We start from the raw sequence: 27,834 nt of genomic DNA, 5'->3' as shown, positions 1-27,834 counted from the left end.
CCCCCCCCCCCCCCCCCCACACACACACACACACACTCGTGGTTTGTCTGTGACTTGACCCCTGCCTGCTCCATGTGCTCCATATTGCCATCACGCTGGCTCCAGGCAGGGCTCTTCCGCCCCTGCTCCACCCGCCAAGCGCGGACAGTCCCGCTCCTCTGTTCCGGGGCAATATGGCCGCAGCGTGCAGCGTGCTGGGAAGCGGCGGCGAGCCCAGCGTCCAGCGCTGCGGAGCCAGATGACTGCTCAGCCACGCTCAGCCCCCAGCACGGCGACGTGTCCGACCGTGGCGATGTGAGGCGTGTGAACGCATTCACCAAATCAACGTGTGACATCAGGTCTGATTTGATGTGCACGACCACAACGCACCCAAAACCGATGCTCCCAAAACACTCATGTATTTCTGACAGAAGTGGAAGCTTGATTTAAGAAAACAAACATTCTCCTCTGCAGCCTCACAATAAGGGACGCTTGTCTGCATTCTGTGAGTCATCACGCCTCCTCTTTAAGCATCGTGCTCGCTATTTCTGGATCTGTGATGGTGCCTTTTCACCTGTTTTGTTTCATTCTGATGTATTTAGCTTGGCTGAGACTTCAACTAATCCTACAGAGCAACTGCGCTGCACAATTGTGTGCAGGCTTTAGCAATTAGGCATCTCCAAAAGACTGAAAACGCTCGCTAAAGCTGCTTGTATCGTGCTTTTTTTCGCTCCTCCACCACCCGCTTGACTTAAACAAATATATCTTTCTTCTGGCTTGTCAGCACTCTGCTTTCAAGAGTGAAGAGTGTATTAGCAGGAAGAGTTTATTATTACAAGCAAGAAAAATGGCACGTGTTTTAACAATTACCTATGAAAACAGGTATGCCAGACGGGACGGTTGTCTTTTGGAGCCCTGCTTTCAAAGAACTCATTACAAGAAATTACAGCGAGGTCATTGCTGTCAATCATGCTCTCAAGCCCCTCCCACTCAAGTGTAAAGAAGTGAAATAAAAATCTAACCAGGTGAAAATGGTTGTTATGTCTGCGCAATAACATCACAGCCAAGAGGTTTGCCTTTAGTTACGCGTTGCAATTAGTGGAATAATATACAGGAAATGATTAATGGTTGTAATATGTTTCGAGCAATGGCACAAAAAGCTTCCTTACTGATCCTGGGAACATCCGTATGGATTCTGGAGACTATGCAACTGTTTTCCACAGGTTGATTCCCACTTATTCGTCCATTAAATACAGGAAATTGCATGTTTGTTTTTTTATTAGGAGATTCAGCAAAGAGTAACCTTTAGAGGAAAACACACACGGCTGTCACCCCACCCCTCAGACTATATATACCCTTCTACGTAAAAGTGTGCGCTGCTGGGCAAACAAAAGGACAAAAAGCCCTCATCTTCGCAGAGTGCCTGCAGTGAGGAGTGGTGGTGTGACTGAGGAGAAGACCCAGTTGTGTCAGTTTATAATAGTTCAGCTCTCTCTCTCTCGCGCTCTCTCACCCACACACAACCTGTCACACTGTTGGACTCTGTTGTCTCACCCATCGCTCCCTCACACTTTCATTCTTTATGGAACCCACTGGGTTTAAAACTGCATACGTGGCTGAATTAGTCTCATTTAGAGTCTGACTATCACTGCCTACCACACCGTCCCAGTGCTCAGTGACATCAAAACACAGATGAAACATGTCTGATTTCCTCCATGTATAAAATGAACTTACATAAACTGATTGTTTGTGCTAAACCTCCTTTATTTGTCTGTCTTTTTCCTCCAATCATGAATATGTGCATGGTAAGCTGGATGTAAACTCCATGTGACGTGAAAATTTGCACATCTGAATCTAAAAGGAGGCGCTTCATCTCCTGTGACTGGTGCAGTGTGCACAGACTCACTATCCAACCCCTTGTTTTTTAGCTAAATAGCCGATGATTTTGTTTTCAAATGTGTTATTCTTTAAGGGATTTGCTGCTGAGTGCTAAGCCAATGCTGCTCATTGATTCATTCCACTTAGAAAAAAGCAAACGGGCCCCCCTCCCCATTTGGATCAAGTTTTGGACGGCTGAACCAAATAGAAAACTGGTCCCGAGTCAGCACAACCATCAGCCTTCTGAAACCATAAACTACTGGGACTCGACTCTCCTCACAGACAATCACCTGTTTGAGGCCCCCAGATAGATTTGGCAAAAGTGAAGCCTGGCATTACCGACGGCTACTCGGGTCTCTTCCACCCCCCCGGTTCCACCTCCCCCTCCTTTGACTAACAGATCTCCCCAGTGTTCTAAAAATACCAGGTGAACAGGGCCGCAGAGATGGTGATAAAACTGCCTCTCTGACAGTGTCCCACTGCAATCCATCTCTCCACTCGCTGCCAGCCAACATATGTTTGCAATTGGCTCCCCCTGACAACCCCTACTGCTGAACCCCCCCACCCCCGGTCCCCAGTTGCAGCTTCAGACCCACCCACCCCAACACACATGTACACTCTTCCTCATCGCTTTCCTGTCTCTCTTCATCCTTTCTTCCATCCTGGTCGCCAGTTTTGGGCTTTGAAACGATGCAGTTATCAATCTTTGAGCCAGCGTTTTCACATCACACACACACACACACACACACACACACACACATACACCGGCTCTTTCTTTTCTTTTATCTGTCTATCTCTTTGTCATCTCCCCCTCTCTTCTTTCTTCCTCCTCCATCTCCTCTGTCCTCTGCCTCCTTTCTTACACTTTCCCAAATTTGTTCCACTTAATAAGCCTTCCCCAATGACCTTGTGCTAATTAAGCTGCACTGTGTTGGAAATATGATGGTTAATTAATGATGAGATAAATTCTGTCTGCAGGACTGTCAGAAAAATGATGACGCCGTGTTTTACAGGTTTAAATAGAACAAACCTTGTGGCCGTCCTTCCTCCACGCATCCGTGCGTGCGCCAGCGTGCACGCGTGTGCAAAGACTGCAGTAGGCAAGCGTAGTCCGCTTACTTCATTCAAACGGCATCTTGAATTTTTTGCAGAGAAACCGACAACGACAATGTGCTTCCTGTGCACGACAGTTCCTTCTGTCCACAACACACACTCATCTGGGGCCGGTATGACTGTGCACGAGTGACTCTGCCCATGGTGTCACCTTGGAGTTCTATTACAAACCTACTTGGCTTAAAAGATCTTTGAGAAGCAGTAAAACACAGGAATGTTTTGCCAAGTGTTCAATTCATTTAAAAAAATGGGAAAAAAGGGAGTTAATTTTGTCGTCAGCTTTGCCGAACCCCCCCTTTGCATTTCAGATTTATATCAACGCCTTCAGAAGACTTTGGAGAGGAGTAAAGGTGCTAAAGTAACAGGGAGGAACACGTGACAGGCAATAAAAGCAGAAAGAGTTGGGTTTGATCTCGGTCTGTGATTGGCTTCTCTGACAGATGGATGCTAGCTGCTCATCATTTAAAGGAAAAGAAAAAACTCATCATGAGACAGAACAAAGGTGTAATGATGATATGACAAATGGGAGGATTTTGAGTTTATATTCAGAACATGTAAGAATTTCATTCCAAATGGGCTTCAGTAGTAAATAACACATTCTTTGGGTTTAATCCTGCTGCGGCCTTGATCGCCATTTCTTTTTCCAACTGTTTTCTGCTACAAAAAGCAGCTTCTATATTCCAGAAGTATAGGACATCTAGCCTATGTTTAGATTAGAGCTACCGCTGGGTGTTGGCCTCGGGAGAGGACATCAAAAATGTATCACCAATCATGAAACTCTGTTGGCTAAACTGACAGGTCACGAATGGGCCGGGCAGGTCGCTGTCAGGTCGCTGTCTCCAATGGAGGCCAAACAGAAACCTGATGCAGTTGAGGATACGAGGATTCGTTTCCATCTAACCCAGATGAACAGCTGACAGTCAGAATTTAGCCCATGACGTCTGACTGATGGAGAGTCGTCAGCTCGGGCTGCCTGCTTCCATCTCTGAAGCCACTTGTCATATCTAATACGGCGCGTTGTCAAAAGTATCAATTTGGTTGTGTAGTAATGAAAAAGCGGGTCTGTTTCTATTTTAGCAGCTCGGTTGACAGATTGAGAGGTGTTTAACGTCTCGTTTTGGCTTGTCAGGGTAGAGGCAGAGGGGGCTTCACAACTTCATCTCCTCATCTTTCTGTTTCTCACACACACACACACACACACACACACACACACACACACACACTCTCTGACAGCAGGGCTCTGCCTCTGATAGACAGGGCCAAGCGGGAGACATTACACATACACAGAAAACACACACTCCCATACGCTGACAAAAAAAAATGGTAAAAGAAACATCATTCATCCTTAATTCGAGAGGGAGAGCCAAAAGTAAGATGAGGGAGGGAGCCAGATAAAGTTTGACAGACAAAAGAGACGTGAGCACGAGACAGACAGATGGAGTGAGTGAAAGCCATTTAACTCATTAGGGAACGGAGGGATAGCGAGTTATATTTAACTCACTTAAATTTACAGTAATTAGCGAGGAGGTTTTTTTTTGCTGAAAGGCTTGCAGGCCTCCGCGGGGGTTGTCCAAGTCCTTCTATGAAATCTGGAAATTAATTGCTCTATTTGTCCACGACAGGAGACTTGTTCTAATTGTGCTTTTCAAAAATGCGCTTGAATTCAGCCCAGATAGCACATAAAAACTCACGACTTACCTCTCCTTGCGCTGTCCAATCCCGTGTTTTCCCAGCAGGTGGGTGCTGAGGTGCTTCTTCATCACAAACGCCCATCTATGAAACAGACAAAAGGATCCGGGTTAATCAGAGAGTGATGTCAGACCGCCACGAGAGCTGCAAGTTTTATTAGCATTGGGTTTATTTTAAGTAGCCGTGCCCTTAAATGCTACAGGATGAAGGTGAGGGAGAGCGAGTTTGGTTTATTCATGCCTTTTAGGTGTGTTTTTTTTCTTTTTACACCTAAGGTCCTACCCTTTCAGAATTTATGCCCACAGTTCAAAGGGTTTCTGTGAAAACAGACCAATTCATAAGGAAACTTTGCAACTAAAGGGCAGCAAAAACTTTTAGCGGTAAAATGAGAAACCTAGAATTTATAGGAGAATACCGGATTAAAAATATCATCATGAATGCGAGACACACGCGCCGTTGCAGGCACGCTCAAAGTGCATCAGGCTGCTGTGACTCCGAGGCGACCACGGCGTCCCGATCGTGTCCCGGGCTGCGGGTTTACCGCGTCTCCTAAACAGCATGTGAAAACATAATGAAGGGATGACAGAACTAACTAGTCTGACATCCAGGCGGCTTCACCAGTGGTTTCATCCCCTGGCCTTTTCATTTAGCACCCATCACTTCCCATTATTGTGCATCTCAGAGACAATGACCACATCTGAGAGTCGAGGATGGAGCTACATGAAAGGGGACTGAGGGACGCGAACCAACGCTCGTGCGGTCGGTCGTGTCTCCGCTTCTTTCCTTTTTTGCGGACGTTATTATTTTGTTTGCTCTCCAGCTTTCTGTTGGCACATTCCACCCTGGCTTAAAGAGTGGGTCTTTCATTAAGTGAAAGCATTGTTATTTCACCATTTATATCACTTTGTCAGCCATCTGGATGCGCACACACAAGCACATACTACATGTCCTCCATCCTCCATCACGGCCCCCAGAGTCCCGTCTGTCACCGAGGCCCCCGGGGCCGAGGCTGACTAAGACCACCGTATAAATATTCAAACGTGCTCCACAGCTTTGCCTCGCTATTATCAATTCACATTTTCTCAATCATCCCAAACTCCATCCATCACGACGCCGCCTTAAACTAGACGAGCTGGCGCCGCCACGCCACTCTGGCAAGATCGAAATCCTGCCCCCTGAAAGCAGCGGACGGATGGCATCATCTATAAATAAATGGCATAATTAAGTGAAAGAGAAATAATTTATTTTAGTCAAATGTAGGGTGGCTTTGGAGCACTTCACACGCGCCTGTTTAAGTCGCAGTGTTTAGACGTGTGGAGAAAAAGAGCTTGCAAACATTCCTGTTAATTATGTATTACAGCTGTCCTTCATAAACCTAATTACAGAGTGCTGAAAGGCAACAGAGGCAATTTGCATATGCGCATGAAAGACAAGACATATGCAAAATATGATTTTAATTAGCATTCTTTGATAGCGAGGGGTACAAATCAAAATGGCATGTTGTGAGATTCTCATCTCGTCCGTTTTCACTGGGTTATTCTCAGAGTGGCAGGGGTGCAAGATGGGTAATGCCCTGCGGAAACACCTGGCACAGGATGCGCGTGCACGCACGCGCGCTTTTGTTTTTGCAATTTGGACGCGTGCGCGGCAGCAGCCACAAATAGCCGTGAAATGGAGAAATGTGAACAACCATTATGCACACAAATGGTGATGACAGCACGTCCGCAATCAGCTATTCGCACTTTGAGGTTCCAGCACGGCCAAAACTGGCCGATCACGCCGAGATAAAAGGCACGCGCGCGCACACGTGCACGGGCGAGGATCTAATCTCTCCAACGTATGCACACATACCGACGCACAGAACGTCCCATATCTAAATGTTACAGGGGCAAATCCATTTGTTTAAGACGGTGTGTAATCAGCCCCCTGCCCTTGGTGTGTGTGCATCCTTTGCTATCCAGGTCAAGGCCTCAGCTTGTCGTCCTGCTGCCTTGGGCTGCATCATCAGCCCGAACCATCAGCCTTGATGGTTATTGTAACAAAGGGATACTTTAATATGCCATTCATCCATATCAATTCTCTTCCCCCCATGAATTGAACTAATAAGGCTGTGCCTCTGCCCTCCAGGGAGGCTCATAATATCCATTGCAGATATGAAAAAAGGAAAGAGAAAGAGGGAGGCTCTGGTGTTTCGCGTTCGACTTTCCCTTCAAACTAATCGGCGCGCCACAGCTCGTTAGGTCCGTGACGTGCCGGAGCTTTACCGATAAGCAGGGGAGACACGGCTCAATTACCCACAGTTACAATCTTCCTCTCTCCCCTCCCTCCCTCCGCCTGATGATGAAGAGATAACATGTCAATATTTGATACAAACAACTTCATTTGCCTGATGGTGTTCCTGGATAGGCCCGTCTACAGGTTCAGAAGGGAAGAAAGATCTAAGAAAAGGCCCAGAGCAACGCTCGGCTTAGACGCGGTGAGGCTCAGCACCCACCAAAACCGGCACGCCCGTTCCCCAGAGCTGTGCACGAGGCATGCTGGGATACAGCAGGGTCAGACATTACAAACTTTTGCTTGAAAGTACTCTTAACCTTGAGAAGCCCCAGAACACGAACGCAACATCAGAGGAGAGCAATTCTGCTGAATGCTGATAAAAGTTCTGGTTGGAGGTAAACGAAGGCCCGTTAGGAGAGAAACGCGGGTAACAGCTCGCTGTGCTGCAGAGGCCTGTGGAACAAAAAGGACCCCGCCAGACACGCAGGAGGGAGGCGGGGGACGAGTTAAAAAGTTTGACACCGCACCTCAGCTCTTCTGAGGAGGAGTGCACACATGCGCTCTCCGGTGGTCCACTGGGCCTGGAAGAAATGAGCGTGTGTGCGCTCATCCAGGCTGCCGTGCCTCTACTAATGATGGCCTCCACCTGCTGCTTTAATGTCACAGCTGGATCGCCCTCCATCCCTCACTGACTCTGACTGCCATCAGCAGCAGGTAGCTCCCCTCTTCGCCCTCCTCCCTCCGTCTCCGCTGCCGTCTCGGCGCCCCCCGCCCCCCCCCCCCCCTCCGCTGCCATCTTCTGCTTCTCGTGTCGATATCGCCGCCCGTCATCCATCTTTTGCCTCTCTCACGAATCACCTTCCACTTTTCTCCCTCTTCTGCAACCATCCCTTTAGTTGGCTTCCTTCAGGGGGGTTTTGCACCATCATAATCTCGCAAAAACAACAGGATTAAACTATCAACTAGTGTTTCTGGCATCTTATTTATTGAAAGACATCAGCTCATTAGTCACAAATCTATTGATAGGAGACACGTTTGCACGTGTTCTATATATAAACATACAAAAGAACACATGATGGTGCCATAATTAATTTACCCTACAGAGAAAACAGCACATTTTCTGCTTGTTGACTTTTATAACGCTCTTCCGGAGAACAGGAAAACCAGGAGGTAAGTTGACACGTCTAATCTGAGAGTCTCTGACAGCCAGGTGAACTGACAGAAGAAGAGAAACCAAGACTTGGCTGACAGCAACCCCGGAGCGCCGAGACAGCTGCCGACATGTCAGACAGACAGATAAACAGACAGGAACAAGACGTGGAAAGATAAGACGTTTATTGACAGATGCAGCGGCTGCTTCTCCAGACAGGGAGACAGACAGGCAGCCATCAGGAAGAGGGAGCGAGGCAGGAGGGATGGTGCCGATGCTGCAGCCGCTACGGAAGCGTCACAAAATAAAGACGGGGCAAAACACAGGGTCAAACTGACTGATTCAATGGCAGCCGGGGAAGGAAAAGAATGGAAATAAAAGGGTAGGAAAAAAATCAGGGTGAGGAGTGAATCTGAGCCCCGGAGGGAAGCGTGGGGGATCCGGGCCCTGCTGGATGGACGGAACCAGGAGGGGTTTTGTGGAATCACCCCGTAATGTAACAGATATCAGACAAAAAAATAAAGAAATAAATGCGAATTGATTTTGTTTTCATGCCAGCGCCAGAGCGAAGGAGGCACTTGATCTATTCTGAGATGATCTTGATAAAAATAAGAGAGGCCGAGCGCGTCGCTGTCAACCATCAACATCAGGCCCCTCAACGGAACAGACACCTCTCACTTAGGAGGCTTCCTCTTCTGGGCGCATGCACGCGTGTCTACCTCCTTTAGTCTTCCAGGAGGTACATAAAAAGCCCACTTTGCTTCTCCAAAGGGGTTTTTGGATCATCTGCTGAGGCAGGTGATGGGGCTTGACGGATTGATTGAGGCAAAGTTCTCATCGATGGTGGCAGCGCCCCATAGAGTTCCCAGCTCCAGTGCACACCGTTCCATTAAAGGATCATTTAGAGGGAGAGCAAGTTCCACCTGCACTTATGCAGAGCACACCCTAATGTGAGATGAAACAGGCATTTTCATGCTAGCAGAACGGGAGGGAGAAGGGAAAGGAAAGAATTAGAATAATGAAAACTAAAAATTCAGTCCCATCCCAACAGCGCGTTTCCATCTTCAAGCGAACGGAGATTGATGAAGTAATCTATTATTGATATCATCATCGTTATGCGCTGATGGCAGTTTGGGTGTTACAGAGCCCCCAGCTCTGAGCGTCATTGCCCTGTTTGCAAATTATGCTACTCAGCATCATTATATTTTCTAATTAACTGTTTTAATTTGGGATTTAAATTCTAAGTGAGGGGAGAGAAGAGTAGAAAATGCTGAACAGGAAAGAATAATATTGTGGCGGGTGGAGAGATGAAAAGAGACGCGTGGAAAAAGTAAGGACAAGGAATCAGCGGTGGAATTAATCATTTTTATACGTTTAAAAAAATAAGGGGGGGGGGGGGGGGGGGCTGTCCGCGATATGCTACAAGGACAGCACACATCCTGAGACAGCCTTTAAATGAAATACATAAAATACTGAAATGCAGTTGTGTTACGAGGGAGGCAAAAAGTCTGATTCTGCACAAGAAAACAAAATGCATCAAAAGTGTGGGTTGTTAGAGACTGTTAGCTCCTCTTGCTAATGTATCTGTTTCTCATTCCTCCGTTTCCTCTCTGCAGTGCAGTTAAAGATATGAAAAATATATGTGCTTTCTTCCCCCCTTCTCCTTTCCACTGCGCCGTGTTAAATCATTAAAGAGAAGTCCTGCTCATTATCTCTCTAAACAAAACTTCTCTTAAACCAAATAAATCAAGCGTTGCGCCGCGCCGCTAACAGCCGTGAAGGGATAAATTACAAAGCGCCTCGCTGGCAGCGCTGGTATTTTAAAAAGCTTGCTGCACAATTTCTGTGATGTGCGGTAATTTGTAATGCAGGTTTCCTTATGTTTATAAGGTCTCCTCAGGTGTGTGTATGTGGAGGAGAAGACTGTTAAGCGAAGAGGTGAAGGGTGTCAAGGTAAAACCTCAAGAAAAAGGGCCTCTTTTCTTTATGCTTTTAATATAATAGAGCTTGTTTGGCACTAAATCTAGCCTTGAACAAATTATATATCCCATAACATAAAGCTGATATTTAAGTTAATATTACAAGAGAGTGAAACATGACCATTACCCATGTGGTAATGTTTAAAGCCGATATAGCGCTTCACTCGGGGTCAAGAGTGCAGCTGAAATGTTTTATTAGCACACCGCTGATAGCTTTCATTTTTAGTGATTAATACATATCATTAGCGTTAAACATTTACAGTTTAAACATTTACTTCAGGCAGAATTGCCTTTTTGGCAGGTCAGAAACACTTTCGAAATGGCCCAATGCAGCTAGAAAACACGCTGTATGGAGCAGGAAGCAAAAGGCTAATTAGGAACAAAATAAAGCTGCTTTCAGCACGAGCACGTTGATATTAACGCTGTTAAATAAAGCTCATCGCTAGCCTGGAACAAAAAAAAAGTCTGCTTCAGGTATTAAAGATGAAAAAAAGAAAGCTGGGCACTTAATTTCCAATCAGGCAGTTAATCTTAGGTAGCTAATTTCTTTGGGCTGACCACTGGCATCAACTCAGACTTTATTTTACAAAGAAACCAGCTGGGCCGCGTCCTCGGTTCAGGAGTCTGGAGGTAATTGAGGGGAAAGACTGCAGCCATCGCTCCTCCGTCCCATCAGGGACGCCGAACTGTGCCAAAACCCCACCCATTCGACCTCTCTCTCCGGCCCCCACTGGGCAGATTAAACAGGGCTCCGCTCGGGCTGTTAGTTTACAACAGTGAGCCCCCCCCATCCCCCCGGAACTCCTGGGGATTAAAACTAACAGTATCCCCGAGACTCCCACCTCCCTCAAAAAACAAAGATGATTAATTCAGTTTGATTACACTCCGACTGTCCTCTGAGAACAAATTAAATGTATTTCCTTTTTTTAAGAGTCAAAAAGATGAGGATGGTTCAAGGCAGAGACAAAAATAAGGAAGTGTTTAATTTGGATAGTATGTTTGTGAATAGACCTCACGCCCGGAATGAAAGTCAAAGTGTCCGATGTTCTAAAATATAATTTAGAAAATGGAACATACGTCCAGAGCTTTTCAGTTCCAGTATATCAGGGATCTCCAGGTCACAGAACTCAGCCCTGAGTGGTCAGAATGTGCAGAGCCAAAGGTTCAGATGTAGAGGAGTGAAAAAAAGAGCAACAAGAGCCTTTAATTCCCACCGTTGTTTTGGTGAGCAGTCCGTCTCGCACATTAAGACGAGTTGAGGAAACATGACAGCCAGTAGTTGCGTTTCTCCCACTATAGGTTTGCAAAAGAAGAGAATCCATAAAACATAAGGCCTCCGTATTGACGTTTTTCCCTCAGCGAGCTGAGTGAAGGGCGTAGCTGGGGTGTCAGGCCTGTCTGTCGGCCAGCTACCACTCTCATTATCCTCGCGCCTGTGTGAAGGGCGGCTAAGGTCACACTCCGCAGGAGCAGGAGAAACCGCTGTGATACTAATCTAATATTCAGCGATTCGACCAAAGATGGTTTATTAGCCTCAAATAACGATAACCGCTAATGGAGGGTGGCGAAGCTGGCACGAGAAGGTGTGGAAAGTTGAGCTGCAAGTGTCACAGAAGTTTCTGAGCGCCGAGGTGTCAACTGTGCGAAAACTAAACACAACACTGAGGCAGAATTTACACAATTTACCGTTCAGCGGTTTTATGATGTAGACGCCGTTGCCTCCTACTCAAAGCTAGCACTCTCCTGCACCTCTCTGAGAGTGCGCTCTGGCACGCGGGCGCGCACACACAGAGGATGTCTTTGTTCGGCGATCGCTGCCGTTGTCTTGACGTGCACCATCTGCCGCCCCAGCCACGCAGAAGAGTGAAGAGTAGAGTTTCTCTGAGGATCCTCGCCCTCCACCCTGCCGAGTGCACCCTCCCATTGCAAAAGGGACAGAAAAAAAAAAGAAAACGCTCCCTGCTAGGTTTCACTCAAACGGGAGCTGGCCTCCCTCCTACTGCTGATGCTCTCTGCTGCTCCACAGGTTGAAACGCTGCTTAATAAATAGCCAATTTCTACCTTTACTCGTGCTTTGACTCCAAAACGAAACGTATGTCGTGGCAAACAAACTAGCAACACGCTTCTCATCATCCCATAAAAGCTCCCGCTGATGCGTTGTTAGATGCTCCTTATCTCGCTGAAGCCTGCGCGTGCTTGTGGGAGGAGGCTGAAGGCTGCAAAGGTCCACTGTGGATGCGACACGCATGACGGAAAGGGAGCACTCCAAAGTAAATGTAGGAATAAAGAAATAAATAAGTAAATAAGGCACGGGTATGCAGATGAGGGTGACGGTGTTCCATCTCGGCCCATTCTGCGGCACGCCGGCCATTCATCACCTACACATGCACAGCACCAGCTCCCGTCCTTAGCATATTCGCATATTGTAACGAAGGCTTGCATGTAAATGAGGGCGACCTTTTCCTTTTGGCTTTTTTTCCCCTTTCTTTACAACTGTACATTAACAGTAGGGGAGAGGCGAGTAGCGGCTGTAATGGCTATTAGAGCGACAGGCTGAGTACGTGACGTTGTGATCTAAACTCAGAGAGGCTGTAATTAGGCTAATCTGTTACCAGACGGCAGCTGTCAAAGATCTTTACGGCAAAGGACGGACTTGTCAGGCAATATTATTAATTAAAACCGGCTCAAAATGTCCTAATGAGACGGTCAGAGCCAGACAGAGAACTTTAGTGACGTGGGTTTACACGTGGGCAGCGCGAACTCGTTGGAGTTAGCATCGTCCCAGAGGTGCTACACGGCTTGTAACCTAATGTTAGCCGATGGTGTCGGTCAGATGGACACGTCGGATTCATCCTGAATATTAAATATGTCCAATTAGGCCGGGTGTGCTTTCTCAAGAAACTAATCATTTTTCGACAAAATCAAATTAATCTGAAGAAAATTTTAAATTAGACTAATCTAATCTAATCTCCCTCTGCCAATGCTGCCGTGAGGGGCCATCAGATGTGGCTCCTCTGCTGTCTACTAGGCAGGGTCGTGCATAGTTAGAAGGTAGGTTGGAGAAAGTTGGTGCTGCTCCGTGACTTTGAACTTTTTAGATGAGGCATAAATATTGAAATATTGAAATGAAAGATGCAGGCAGGGAGGGAGAGGGGGGAGATGAATTGGGGGTTGGGGGAGGACAGGAGGCCCACTGAGAGAAGAGACAAGGCCCTCACCCCTCTGCCAGGCGGCATTCTAGCGGGCCGACAGTTATGGATAGGAAACATTACGGCTGCTGGTAATTAAAGCAAAAACTAATACTGTCTCTTGGATGAGGGGGTTTCACAGTGAGCCTCCATTTGTCACTGCTGCGCGCTCGCCAAGGCCAGATTAAATCACACACATATTTATTTGCATTTGAGTTTGTCTCCCTGTCTGTAATTTACAGCAAAGTAAAGGCGCTGACTAGCATCGTTCTCGCTCCGAAATACTCGTGTCTGCTTTCAAAAACACATGTAGGTCAGCTCTTACTAAAAGCCCCTCAGTGAGGCACTCAGTCACTCACTGAGTGACTGCAGAGTGGCAGCGAAAAGGCCATTGGCTGGGGGGGAGACGGCGCGTTAGAGTGGCGAGGGGGGCGGGTGCCGTGTCACCACGCGGAGGGGGATCGGTGACACTGAGCGTGTCACAGGGTGACGGCTGCACTCTGCTAGGACCAGCGCCCCCCCCAGCACTGTCAGAGGAACCGGCAGCTCCAGACACTGACACTGGCAGCCACACTGACAGGCCGAACATGACTCGCCGCCGCGTTCAGACAAGGCCTGACGGCGCGGCGACGCCGAGCCAAGCAGGGGATGATGGGGAACGCGGTGAGTGGATCTGCACCTCCTGACCTGGACAAACACGCCTCGGCGCTGCGAAGAGAACAAATAAGAGATGTTTGGAGGTGTGTCGTCCTCCATCATTCCTTCATCGCTCCGTTCTCTTGGAATGGCCGAGATCTCCGTCTCCATATGTAGCAGACAACAACAACAATAACTCTTCACCCTCTGACGGACTCAACATGAAAACGTTGCTCAGGTCAGGTCACATGTGACTGAGTCAGATCCAGAACGTTCTCATAATCCCATAATTTCCCATCCCGGATGACCTCGTGTGCTGTTAATGCAAATGAGGAGTTCACAAGGAAAATATTTTTAGGCTGTTATGTCGTGCATGAGACACAGCACGGAGGGGGTGAAGGTGGGGAGAAAAGAAGAATGACAATGATAAGATGTAGATGGAACTATGCTGATTTGAGCAGAAAACATGGGGGGGGGGGTAATGCCAAAAGGGGATAGGGCAGAAAACAGAAAGGAGAGAGAAGGAGGGAGTAGATGTAGAGAGAGGGAGCGCGGCAGCGAGACTGATCGCTGTTGATCTTCACGATAAGCACTCCCGACAACTTGTGACCAAAGTGGCGCTTCGACACTAATCGGCCGTGAAGGCTGACCTGCAGCGAGGCAGCGAAGTTCAGCTCGCATAGAGCCGCGCTGCGGCGGAGACGAGATGGGCCCGGACAGGAGACATCCAGGCATCAAAACTCCCTGAGAAATTGCGACGTGGCTTCGGTGCACTGTGAGAAGAACATACGAAGAGGAGGGAGGAGGAGGCGGCGGGCTGGGGGGGGGGGGTGGTGCTGGGGACAGTGATACTCGCTGCTCTTGGCAGTAGAGGCAGACTTATCTGGCTCAAGATGAAAAGAAAAGGACAGAGTCAAAGGAGAGAAGAGTGAGAGAGCGAAGACAGTGTCCAGGGGAGGAGGGACGGGTGGCAAAATAGAAGAGAAGATCAATTTTATTGACAATTATTTGCCAGCCGGTCTGAGCTGGCTAACCTTGAGCCGTGCGTGTTCGACCTCCCCGAGGCATAAAGGTGTGCGGACGTACCAGCAGCCCCCGAACACACCAGCAGCTCGTGCTCAAGACACGCACGGAACCAAACATTTCTATCTGTGCGCATCATTTTAAGAATATCATGCACGCGCCTGTCATCTGACTCAAATTACCGCCCACCATTACAGACAGACAAGACTTACGGGGCCCGTCCTGTAAACAAAGGCTACTTCCTCTACTTATTTCCCATTACAACAATGTCAATGAACTGCTAACGATCCACAACACAACAGAACGGCCTAAACAGCCAAACACGCTGGAGTAGAAACGCCGAGTCTGGCTGTCAGCCAGTCAGTCCACTTTAATTTACCAGAAAATGTCAGACCACTCACATAATATTTTCACTTTCGCTCAGAGAAGGTTGGATCCTCCTGCCAAAATGCTGCTGCCACCACACACACACAGGGATTAAACACAACGCTATCGTTTTGTCGAGCAAGGAGTGTGCTGCTCGTACCCGCTAATGAATGCTTTAACATGCACACACGCCCCCCAACACACGCGCACAAAAATGTCCACTGTGTAAAAATACATGGGGGCTAATCATATCTGGCACCATAAATCATCTGTGGCTGCGTCCCTTTAGGATAATTTGCAGCAAGTAAACATGAACTGGGTGAGGAGTGGGGGAGTGGGGGGAGTGTATCCACGTGTGACAACGTTTTATACCAGCGGAAGAAGTGCGTTCAAGAATCCAGATGATGTATGAGCGGCTTAAACACCAACAGGATGAACGGAGCTCATTTGTGCTGGCGGAAAAGCAGGTGATGCTGCCATTTGTGATTACTTTTGGTCCAGGCACACTCCAGAACCAAAGAAAGCCACTGCAGGACCTGACATGAGACATTTAGTGGACGAGGGACGGACCGGGGATCTGACAGAAACAGGACAGTGGTTTGAAGGGAAGTGGTGTCGGTATGGAGTAGAGGATGTAATGGAGGTGGCTGTTACACGCCATGTTTGGAGGTGATGCGTGTTGGAGTTAGGCCCAGGACTCCTCTTAAATTAAAGCTCCTACATCTGCCCTTTAAACCGGATCAGGAGCATAATGGAATGAGTTCTTCCTTGGCCCCTTCTCTATCACCACCGCTCTACTCACAGAAGCAAGTCTGCCACTTTATGGGGAACTGCGTCAAGAATGACGCTTGGTTGAAGAAAAGGGAGGAGGAGGAGGAGGCAGCGAGAGATCAGAAACAGAAATCTTAGCTATGGTCTATTCACCTATTGATCTGTTGTGGGAAAATGCTCTCGTCTTACATGAGGAGCAGACCGCTGGAGCCAGCACATGCACGCACCCATACACACACACACACACAATGTTTTCACAAACCTAAACTGGCAATCTGACACACGTACACACAACACACGCCTCATCTTGTGTCGCCCGCATCCAGAAATCCCTCAGCATAAACGCTCAACAGTACAATTTACACATCGGTTCAAGTCCACCTGGTGTCTTTTGCATAAAAATGCAAATGCGCCTCCCGTTCTGTAGTTTTAGGGAAACAAAGCAGAAGATACCGGAAAATGCACTTATGTCTGCTCTGCAATAAGAGTCAGAGAAGGACGCCACACAGCACAGCTCCGCCTGTGAGACGTGGAAGACGCTGCATGGGATGAGTTCCAGCTATACGAGCTTCCCCTTCCTGTACCGACTCCAAACAGCAAACAGGACGATCGCTTTTCATTACCTGCTGCTTCCAGCAGAGCTGCGCTCCATCACTGCTGCGGCCTGCTAATGTAAAGCAGGCGACTGTCATGTAAATTAAACTGTTTGTTTTTCTCGTCTTCCCTCCTTCTGCCGATTGTCAGGAGCAGCAGGTGTGTTTGTTTGTTTGTGTAGGAGTGCACCGGCGTGTCGGCTGCTGCTTTGCACACGCTGACGATCGCTGCGCAGCAACAAGTGAGCTGTGAGCGTGGAGGTGGGTGTGTGTCCGGGTGGAACCTGAAACTCGGCGATGACACGCGGCGCGCCAACCTCCCAGGGAGCCAGATGTGCTCCTGACCCCGAGCTCACCCGCTCCAATGCAAAGTCGGATGTCGGCTCGGCGCTCCCTCCCTCCGGCGCAGGTACGACCAACTGTCACAAACAATGGGGCGATATGCATACCGTGGGCTGGGGTCTGCTACAACATGCTCTCAATGGAAATCAGATTTCGCAAGTTTCAGAGAGGCGAGCCAGTCAGGCGCCGAGAGAGCGGCGGAGACGGACGCTCACACGGCCAGCCAGCCACCCAGCGCATCTGCAGGTCTGCTGCCACTGCTGTAATTGGCTGTGCATGTAAGACAAACAAACAAAAAAGAACACATTTGACAGCCCTGGTTAAAATATGAAGATTTGTGTGGCGCAGAAATCAAATGGCACCGCACAGAAATGAGAAGAAATCATTATTCTTCGTTATGAAGCAGATGACAGACGCGGGGATCTAATTAGACGGAGGGCTTCCTGAGCGTGGACTGACAGATGTTAACGAGACCAACAATTGAACATCTGTACAGAGTTTACAGGAAGCTACAGTTCTGCCTGTGAGTCAAAGTGGGCCAGCAGCTTCAGAGTCTTCATTTCTGAAGCTGAAAGAGGTTCTTACAGGAGACAGGGGTACGGAGGGCTCCGGCCTTTGGTTCACCTTAATTAAAACTGAGATTAAAACAGAACAAATGTTCATTACGCCAGAATCAACAGAAATGATCAAAAGAAAATATATTCACTGTGGGGAAAAAAGACAAAATGATTCTGTGAATGAATAAAAATGAAAAAAAAACTGAGTTACAAGGATAGAGCTATATTCTAATTGTATTTAATTCAACAAAAAAAAAGAACTATTATCATTTTGGGGCAGGGTAATGTTTAAAAATTGAACAAACTCTAAGACTTTTACTGTGCAGTTAGATTACACAACAGTATTTAGATTCAAATGACTGAAAAAGGACTAAAATCTCAGTCTGAAGACCATAAAAACCCATAGAGAAACAGAAACTGCACCAGTAGATATTCAGAATGAGTGTCCAGTAAAACCAAACATCTGCTGAAGATGTCTCCTGTGTTTTTAAAGCTTTCCACAATTCCGCCCTTTCCCAACAGGGACGTGGCTCACATGACAGAAGCGTTCAGAGTGAACTCTCGGAAAAACTGCTCATTTCAGTTGTGGTGATTCACAGTCGCAGACACGGTCGCAGCAGCCGCCAGATGTCTCCACCAACGACGGCTCTGTCTGACCGTTATTCGTCATACCTTATTCTGGTGCCTTCTGAGTCGGCCCAAACAAAACAACAGCAGTGCGTCAGGGCCATCCTGCAACGGGTGAGGACTCAAAGTAAATTAGCCCTGCGTGATGGGTGGACCACGTCCGTCAGGGCGAATCGCTCGGCTCTGCTCTAAAGCAAAGCAGATGCCATCAAAACGGCGACTGTGAGAGGCCGCGTCATGAAGGGATGATAGAAACAACACAGGGCTTTTCTACCAACACACGACTCTGGGTTTTAGCTTATTTTTAAAGATGGCTGATCCAAATTAGTGTCGAGTGGAGCAGAAGTGCAACTGGGGCAACTTTTCCACTGACTTCTGAAGCCAGAACTCTGATGAGGTGAATTAGGTAAAAGCTGCTTTCCTTTTAAGGACACTGTAAACGTAGACGTGTCCTATTAAACGAAATTCGCTGCATTCAAATACCTGAATTCAAATATCCGTCTTGCACCAAAGGAAAAGGTCTGAAGGCCCCTTCATCCATCCATGTGGGGATGGTAAGGCCTGGGTGACCCCTAGGATCTGTCTCAGGACAGGGGCAACAGCCAAAACAACCTTCCTTTGTGGGTAACTTGCTTAATTAAAAGACCTGGGGGGCAATAAGGCGGCCTCTAAACGCTTGAAGCGACTGTGAAATCCGAGACAACCAACTGAGTGGATGAATAAACAGTCTGACTCAAGGTGGACGATCTGATACACGCAGGCAAATCAACATGCAAAAACAAGCACGTCCGTATCTCAAAGCAAACATGCGTTTGCATTTGCAAAGCACGGAACTCAGCGCGCGGCGCCGCTCCGCCTTCTGTCTCCGTTGGGAACATTTGGAGGAAAGAGGAAGCGCCTGTGCAGAGGTGGGGTCTGGGCGGGATGTGATGGGTCAGAAAGTGGAGAGATCCGTGTGGGCAGGTGTGAGGGGAACCGAGCAGGTCGGTCAGGAACGTCCAAGCTCGGCCGGCGTGTCAGGAGGTGGGAAGCAAAATAAGGTTGGAGTGTGTGCAGTCATCCCTCTTCTCCTTTCTCTTTCACACACTCTCGGGCTCAGACACACACGCGCGACTCTTTGCCCTCCTCTTCCTCCCTTTTCCATCTTTCTTATTCTAATCTCAAGCTAATCTTTTCTCATTCTTACCTCCCCAAACCAACTCATATTTCACCCCCCGTATCTTTACATTTTCTATTATCCACCACTGAAAAATGTGACCAACGTAGGAACCCTTTTGAAATAAAATATGAATCATCTTAGATAAAGATATGGCATGGTTATTGTTATATTACGTCCTATATATTTCCAGTTTGCCATTACAGCCTTGGGTTCATGTATTCCTTGAGTGTGGAATAAGTTATTTTTCCTCCAATTCTGACATTTCTGTCATTTTTTTTTCAAGATTTTCCCCTGTAAAAAATAAGTGTGGTTAAGAAAAATAATGAAAAATGAAACAGGGTCTAGTGACCAGTGGTGTCTGATCAGATTGGAACCCACACCCAGACAAACACACACAAACACACTTTGTATCTACAACTCTGCCCAATATATATAAAATAGAGAGAGAAATAGGAAATATGAAGCCTTCAGCCCCGGCGCAGCAGCATTACATATGAGCTGAGATCCCATCGGTCCGCCTCTGTATTTAGTATTTCTCGTGAGTAATCTCTTGTCATTTTATCACTAGAAATGAAATAATGGGGCAATCGGCTAATGAAAAATGAGGCTGTTTCTGCAGCACAAAAGCAACTCAGAGACAAAGAGGGAAAAAAAACGTTTTAGATTTAAGGCTTTTCGAGGATGGCAAAAGCCTCGATCAAATGTGCAAAAAGTGGTAGGTGCATGCTAATTAATTAGATGGAAGGGAAGATGAGCGCGCCGCAAATCATGGAAATTGACAGGAGCCGTTTTTCAGATCAAGAGTAACAACGGGATGTCGCGGAAATTTAAATTCATAAAAGCCGCCTTTGATGCTGTAAAACAGTGGCCGTGACACAGAGAGGAGGCGTGAGCGCGCACGTGTTTCCAATCGATGCTGATAAATATTTTCAATCCCGCTTTTAAGCATTACATTTTTAATTTTTTGGTGCACTTTCCTTTTTCTTTAAATGTAAATGACGCATGTGAAAATATTTGGCAGACTTTTTTGTGGATCTTAGTCATTTATTCAGTCAGTTTAGATTTTTTTTAAATTAATCTACTGTCATATATATATAGGTTTTTATACACACATATATTTGTTTGTGTGTATATATATAACCTTTTAAAGAAAGGCTTAGTCTATATTAAGTTATTTATCATTTTGCAGAGCACAGAGAGAAGAAGGCTAGAAGGCTGTCTCCTTTCATACAGACACACACCAAGTCTCATACTCTTTCATCTTCTTCAATTGTGCGTGTGTGTGTGTGTGTACGTGCGCACACATATCTGTATGCATGCAGCTGCGGTTTAAAGTGTGTGTGACAGACAGTCTCTGCCTTCCATGCATCTGTGTTTAATTAAAGGAAGACTTTCGGCATCCCAAGCCACCGCCACGGTCCACCGTGAGCGCCGCGCACAAACACACTCGTGCAAAAACACAGCCGGTGTTTGGGCAAGCGAGAGAGGGAGCTCCTAATGTGCATAATTAACTTAACCCCCATCACTTGACTTTAAAAGGGCTGTTTGGAGGACTGAGCCAGGCAAATGCAGGCTGGAAGAGTGGTCCTTTATGTCTAAAATATTCATTACTGCATTTCACAGCATTTCACAGCATTTTCAAGCATCCTCTGATTTTTGTTTTCTCGTTCGGGAAGAGAGATTGTTCCTAAACACCTCTGAAATGACAGCGTAGGCCATGGGGGAACGAGGCAAATAGCCTTTTTTAAGGAAAAAAAAAAAGAAAACTTGGAAAATAGAAACACAAACATGAGGAAGGTGACAAATCCGCATGGGCAGGAGCTCATGTGCTTCACCCTTCCGCTTCTGACTCTAGAAAAGAGTCATTGCATGAGAAGCACATTGCAAACTGGTAAAGAAAGGCTGTCATGACTTCAGCCGATGGAGAGCTGAAAGAAAAGAGGAGGACGGGAACAGGAGACACTGGCCAAGACAATCTCTACCCCCCTGGCCTGCTCGTTTGCCTTCTGCCTCCTCCTCCTCTCCTTCCTCCTCGTCCTGCTGTGCCAGTGCTGACTGCTACCAGCCACACACTTCACCTTCCATCAGGGTCAGGGCGCCAGCAAAAAGGTCAGCCTGCCGACAGCCTATTGGCCAGGACGGCCCTGGTCGGCGGCTGCTAGCCAATGGGCATCCTGATGCACCTGATGTGACACGCAGCGCTCTGAGCGTCCTCTGCGCACGCCAGGCAAGAGGGCGGAGTGAAAGCAGCAAAACGCGCTAAAAGGATAACAATGAAATGCCGAAATTCCCCAAACCAAACTAAAAATAAACATTTTAAATGGACAGAGACAGTGAGCGATACCCAATCAGAAGACGAGGAACACGGCTGCCTTCAAAGCAGGTGAAGATACACATGACAGACGCAGCACCATGAAAAGCAAAACCAATCAATTGAGGAAATTAGAATGGATATATTCAGATGTATTTGTGTTAGGCAGTGTGGAAATGCTAATTCATAATGGGCCAGTTGCTAATGATCCAGTAATGAGAGTGTGGGTCCATGTGTTGGTGTAAATGTGTGCATGTGGTTAATTTAATGGATAATTAGCTGAGATAAGAAACCTAATAAGCACGGTACCTCCAACACTGGTTCCTATCACACTGAGTCCACAAATGTAACTGGAAAATAAAAAAACACATGGACAGAAAAGGCAAGATGTCCGAATAAGTCAAACACACGCGCACACACACACACACACACACGCACACACACACACACACACACACGCACGCAAACACACGTAGGGTGAGCGGGGCTCTATAAGTGCACAGGGCCGAACTGCAGGGCTGTCAGTGTGTGTGTGTGTGTGTGTGAGCGCGAGTGCCTGGTGGCGAAGCTGTTCATGTGGCTCACACTGGAGCAGATCAAAGGAGACGCATCATTTTGGGCATGTGTGCACCATCTAAAGCCCGCCCCTCTCCCCCGTCAACATCCTCTGCCCCTCCGTGGAGCAGCACAATAAGAACCAGCAGATCCGTCATCAGTGGCTGATGTGGAAGGACAAGAGCAGGAAATGGATTTGGAAACCTCCTCCAGCACTCTGTCACATTCCCTTGCACTCCGCCACTGACAAACAAAACACATCGTGGTTCCGTTGGACCGCCCCCACCCTTTTGTGGTCCTTTCCTTTATGCTCCGTCTCACAAGTGTTTGACTTGTGCAGAAAAATGTGGGCGGAGTTAAGCGCTGCCGCCGCTGCCGCCGCTGTTGTTGTTGTGCCCTTGAGCACTCATGCCAACCTGAACAAGCTAATGTCCGGCTGAGTAAATGCTAGGATTGGTCTGAGAGCGGTAGGTGGGCTGATGGGTAACTTGTGTGTGGTGTGTGTGTGTGTGTGTGTGTGTGTGTGTGTGTGTGTGTGTGTGTTGTGTGTGTGTGTGTGTGTGTGTGAAATACAGAAAGAGTGTGTGCAAAGATTTGCAAATTCCAGTGTTTGTTACACACGAAAAGGACCGTGGACGTCACGTAGGCCACACAGTATAGGAAAATAGGCGGATCTAAGGCTTTTTTTACTCGTGTAAACAATCCCCAGTGGCAGAAGTGTTATTTCGGAGGTCCTTATTATGGTATGCTTGAGTTAAGAAAGTAGTATAACAGACATAGAGGGCGCAGATGCACAGTAAAGCCTCTCATCATTTCAGAGCTGCACCACCACTCTGCCACTGTAAAGCAGTGCTAATATTTGCCTGGCTCACTTCTAATACACATCAGCATCGGGAGTGTGTTTTTACAGTGCCGTCCCGAGCCAGAGAAAATATTTGCTTCTCTCAATGCTCCCCCGGCCCCCCGACTTTCTCCAGACCCACACCAACGGCCTCCCCTCCTGATAGATAAATTGGCATGTGGATTTGCTTAGCAAATTGTCGCTAAAACGGCGAGACTTGTGCGGTAAAGATACATGTAAATAGTTGACAGGTAGAAAACGATTTTCCGTGATAGCCGACCATTAGGTTGGTGCTCTCCAGGGTGGAGAGGTGTTATTGGAAGGGAAACCCTACACGGCTGAACAGACATCCTCTCTAACCCACACAATGAGGTGGATGGTCCACCAAGGCTCCCCACATGTAGACACTCACGCCTCCACAAAACACAGACACATGCTTTAACAGTCCACAAATGGTGTGTTTTACTTCTCATTTTTCCTCCGGTTTGTGAAATATCATGACATTGTGGAGCCGGCCCCATTAAGGTAGGGCTTTAAAGCAAACATTACAGTGTCATCACACCACTTCAGACCTCCCCTCTCACTGAATATCAAAGCCAGGAAAGCTGTCAAAAGCCCAAATTAATCAATTTCAAACTGAACAGAAAATTGTTTCCTACTTTCCACTCTAACAGCTCTGATTCAGAGCAATCGCCAACCCCCCGGGAAAAAAAAAAACCCACCTCCAAAACTCTGAAGTGAGGAAAGAGAGGAGGTATAGAAAAAAGGAGAAAAAAGTCAGGGTCTAATTAGGAGTAATTACAGCCTTTTCATTTCCAACATGATGAAATAATTTGATTCTTTTTAAAGGCGGGGGTCTGGTTTGCCTCAGAGCAGACAAAGCGCCTATACGACAGGAGTTGAGAGCTGTAGCAGGACAATGGCGGTCCTTCTGAGAGTCAGGCGTCACACCAACCCATAAATCATGCCAAAGGTAGGCTTGAGACACAGCTATTTGACTGTGCTGCGCTGACGGCCGCCGTGCAGGGGTGACCCACTCTGCTGAGATAAAATAAATACGGGCAGCTGCAGCGTTGAGACACATTTGAAGGAGAAAAGGGACACGTTCCCTCAAAAAAAAAAAAAAAAAAAAAGCCTGAGGGCTTTGAATCAAATTTGTAGCACGTCGCTAGCAAGCCGAGACGCTCCATAAACGCAGTAAGAGTAAGAAACGTGTAGAAGTATTTTGTTTCATCTGGGAGGAACTACTCCTGTGAGGATGGAAATAATCAAATAGGCTTTGACGAACAGAAGGGTAAGGTCCAAAAGCTGCGGCTACCGTTTGAAAATGATGAAAACTGAGCACGAAGGAAAATGTTTCATCAGCAATAAGAGACAAGCGCGGAGGGTGCGGGGAGAGGAAAGAGAAAGAAAGGAGGATGCTGGGGCATAATTACAAGTAAAATGTGGAGAAATTAGCATAGAGAATAAGGGCTTCTAGTTTGTCTTTTTCTCTCTCAGGCATCCTCCCAAAGGTTCTCCCACTGAAGGAGTTAAGGTACGAAACAACTCAGGCTAACTTGGACTCTTTTCATCTTACTAAGGACACAGCACATTTAGGGTTTTCACAGCTTAAAAGGCCTCCTTAATCAACACCAGCTCTTTCATGTGTTCAGCAATAAAGAGAAGAAATCCCTGTTTCCAAAGGCTAACAAGGGGAGTATTCAGAGTGTCTCCGCTCCATTTCCAAACCCGAGACCGGCGGCACGGCGCAAACAAAAATAGCAAATCTCAAGAAAAGTTCAGCACAAATAGAAAGATATCAAACACAGGAAACAAGAGCATCAAATTTAGTTGTTTTTCTATAGCCAGGCAGAAAAATGGGTCCATCTTCCTCAGCTAGTCTTTAAGAAGTTGCTCCCAAAACAACGTGGTTCTGTTTTAGCAGATGCTGTTAAGAGGAGTAAATGATGCAGTTAGAAGATTTGGGTTTGAGTTACATAAGAGGACTTTTGCTTAAGCCATGTTTGTTGTGATCCAGCGCATCAGTCTGCCTCTCTAATGTGTTTTTGATCATTCTGGACAATAACAGCTCTCAGACTATTCACAGGCTTATGCAGTAAACGCTCGAGTGCTGTCTTTGTTTTGGTGTTTTGGTAGGATTTGAAGATAAAGTCAAATAATGCCCCGGGACAGATTTATACTTTAAACTCAAAGTCAAATTTGTGGGCAGTGCCGGCGAGGCTGGCTGGCCTGTGCTGAACATCCCTGCTCAGGATCAGCAGCTGCACCACAGTCAGCTTGGAACAATCTGCACCAGCGCTACATGCCAATCAAAGGAGTGGGACCTTTCCCCAGGGACCCGGGCTGGGCTGGGGGGGACCCACCATGTCCCCAGAGGCCTGAGGGGGGTAAAAGACGAAACACTGTATTTTAAAAAGTTAGATTTACCATCAAGCGCTGCCTTTGAGTCTCAGTTTGGTTGAAAGAGCAACTTCTTGGAAGTCACATGCAGAGGTTGTGTTGTTTGTATGATTGATGCAGGCTTTGTTAATCAGGTGGGCTCAGATCTGTAGAGCACGTTTCGGATCTGGAAGCAGCAGATCGTGGTCTCGTCTGTCCTGCAGTCTGCTCACATTCCTCTCCCACTGTCAACATTTTCCCAGCCGCGCTTGCCACCATAAATATTTCAGGAAAAACGCTCTTGAAATCCTGCCTTCAACCGTTAAACCGTTTCTGTCTTCTTCTGCGATCTTCCCGCCGGCTTCTCTGCAGGTTCTGGTCAAAACCTGGAATCGCTGAACAGAAAACTCTTCTATAAAAAGCGATTTTGTCAATGAGATGATGTTTGACTTTTGTCAAGGCCACGCACCCCTGTCTTCGCAGCATCAGGTTTATCTGTGTGTGTGTGTGTGTGTGTGTGTGGATGTTGCCCGCGAGTATCTGTGTCTGATTCCAAGAGAACCGGAAAATAAAAGCAACAGAGATGATGGAGGTCAGAGCCCCCTTTCATGCTCACAATCATAGCGGAGGCCCCAATGGGCGTGTAAAGCTGAGCCAAGCATCTGTCTATCTCTTCTTTCCTTTTCCAAACGGCGTGCACACGGTGTACACAGGCTGAGATATAGATGTAACTACCCAGCCAGGCCTCCCCTTCCTTTCCTCCCCGTCCACCTGGCCGTTTGATGATGCCTCACTCGCTCATGACAAGGCATCGATTTTACTTCCAGCCGCCATGTAAGCCGTCCGCCTGGAGGAATCCATTAGGGCCAAACAGTTCTCATCCTCCCATTGAGTGACAGCCATGACAGCCCCCACCACCCCCAATTGCCTCGTTGCAGACTGACAGCTCAGCACTCAAACGGGCCTTTTTCGCAGCAGCCCTAATAGTTTAAAACGCTTACCGTTACCAGACGCAGACACTCGGGGCGGGGGGGGGGGTGGCAGCCAGGCAGACTGAAAGAATGGGAGCTGGAAGTTGAGCTGTTCGCTCTCCAGCCGCAGCCATACCTCCCCTCTCTGTCTTATGCGTTCAAATCTCATACATTCCCAATCATTTCCTAACGGCGGCTGTCCGCAACATTAAACACCAGCTTTTTTGATCAGCTCGGGCAACATTTTAACCAAAAACGGACGTAAACGCTCCTATTCCGAGCCTCCGACGGCGAGGGTTAAAACACAGACAGCTGCAACATTGAAACGTTTATTCGCCATCTCTGACCGCGACCCAAGCGTTGGTTGGCTTACACCGTCGGCAAATTGTGCTTCCCAAGGCTACCTGAGAAGATATGAATACGTTCTGTGTGCGAAACAAGCCAGCTGTTGTCCTTTTTTCTCGGGGAAGAGCCTAAAGTGAAGGCAGTAATTTGTGAGCGCACGTGTCGCTGGGTGAGTGAGTATTAACGCGCGTGCGGCTCTACATCTGTGAGTTCTCAGGTTTGCCACATTAAAAAGCCGCAGTTATGTCTCCAAGGTTAAAGACACATCATTTAACACCGAGGGCTCCAGACCGACTTCACACTGGTTGCACTTAACTTTGTGACATAAGTGAACGATTGTAAACAGATAGAATATAAAAACATGAATCCATTTAGTTTAAAACCATCAGCTCTTCAGACCAACTTTGGACCAGTTATAATAAAATAATCTAAAGCGCTGTTAATCGTACAGCAACAGACATTTACACCAATATTTGACGCTCGCGGCCCCCCTGCCCTGCGTGGTTCTTTTCCAAAGGCCGTTCACGGTTCTCCATCTCAGAGGCCACACACTCAGGAGCAGCACGACCTCACACAAATGAATCCCAGAACAAATTCCAGTGTCAGGCGAACTCAGAAACATGCCTCAGCAGAGGAAAGCGTGAACACCCAGCCATTAATTAGCTAATAATTAAGTCACAGGGTAAAATGCATTTTTCAGTTAATTAAACCCTGCCTTGCACCATAAATCAAGCAAAACTGTCTCCGTTTCACAAATTAAATATATACATTTCCCAGCGATAATGGTGTTGATTGCGTAACCGCAGGGCTCATCAGGGAGGGGAGGCATGACGTGTGTGTGGCAGCCGTCGACTCAGTCCAATGCCTCAAATCCTCCGACAGGCCCGCGGGTCAAACCCAGCCAACCCGCCCGAGGCCTCGACCCGTCTGACTCACTCAACACACACCGCCCGTCTCCCACCAGTTCCACCTCCAACAGAGTCCCGGGAATAAATGAGAAGCACACGGAGCTTTCCTGCATTTATCTGCGGGAAAAGGGAGGGAAAAAAATGAAGCGTTTTCCCCCTGAATTTATCATCAGGTGACGGTCGGTCATGCATCCAGT

The 27,834-nt window shown here is 47.4% G+C and overlaps 1 protein-coding gene across 2 annotated transcripts in view; it reads right to left on the bottom strand.

Annotated features, from left to right (window-relative positions):
- znf407 (zinc finger protein 407) overlaps positions 1 to 27,834 on the bottom strand; it is a 104,842-nt gene that overhangs the window by 52,410 nt on the left and 24,598 nt on the right. For both annotated transcript variants that reach the window (XR_008952314.1, XM_057044922.1), the window contains exon 5: positions 4,669 to 4,743. Coding sequence is in view for 1 of the 2 variants with exons in the window: in XM_057044922.1 (XP_056900902.1) it covers positions 4,669 to 4,743 (75 nt within the window). In the remaining variant the exon portion in view is untranslated. The remainder of the gene's footprint in view (positions 1 to 4,668; positions 4,744 to 27,834) is intronic.

Source organism: Takifugu flavidus, chromosome 10 (genome assembly GCF_003711565.1).
Source record: "Takifugu flavidus isolate HTHZ2018 chromosome 10, ASM371156v2, whole genome shotgun sequence".
Classification (NCBI taxonomy): Eukaryota; Metazoa; Chordata; class Actinopteri; order Tetraodontiformes; family Tetraodontidae; genus Takifugu; species Takifugu flavidus.
This window is presented reverse-complemented; position numbering and strand designations above follow the sequence as displayed.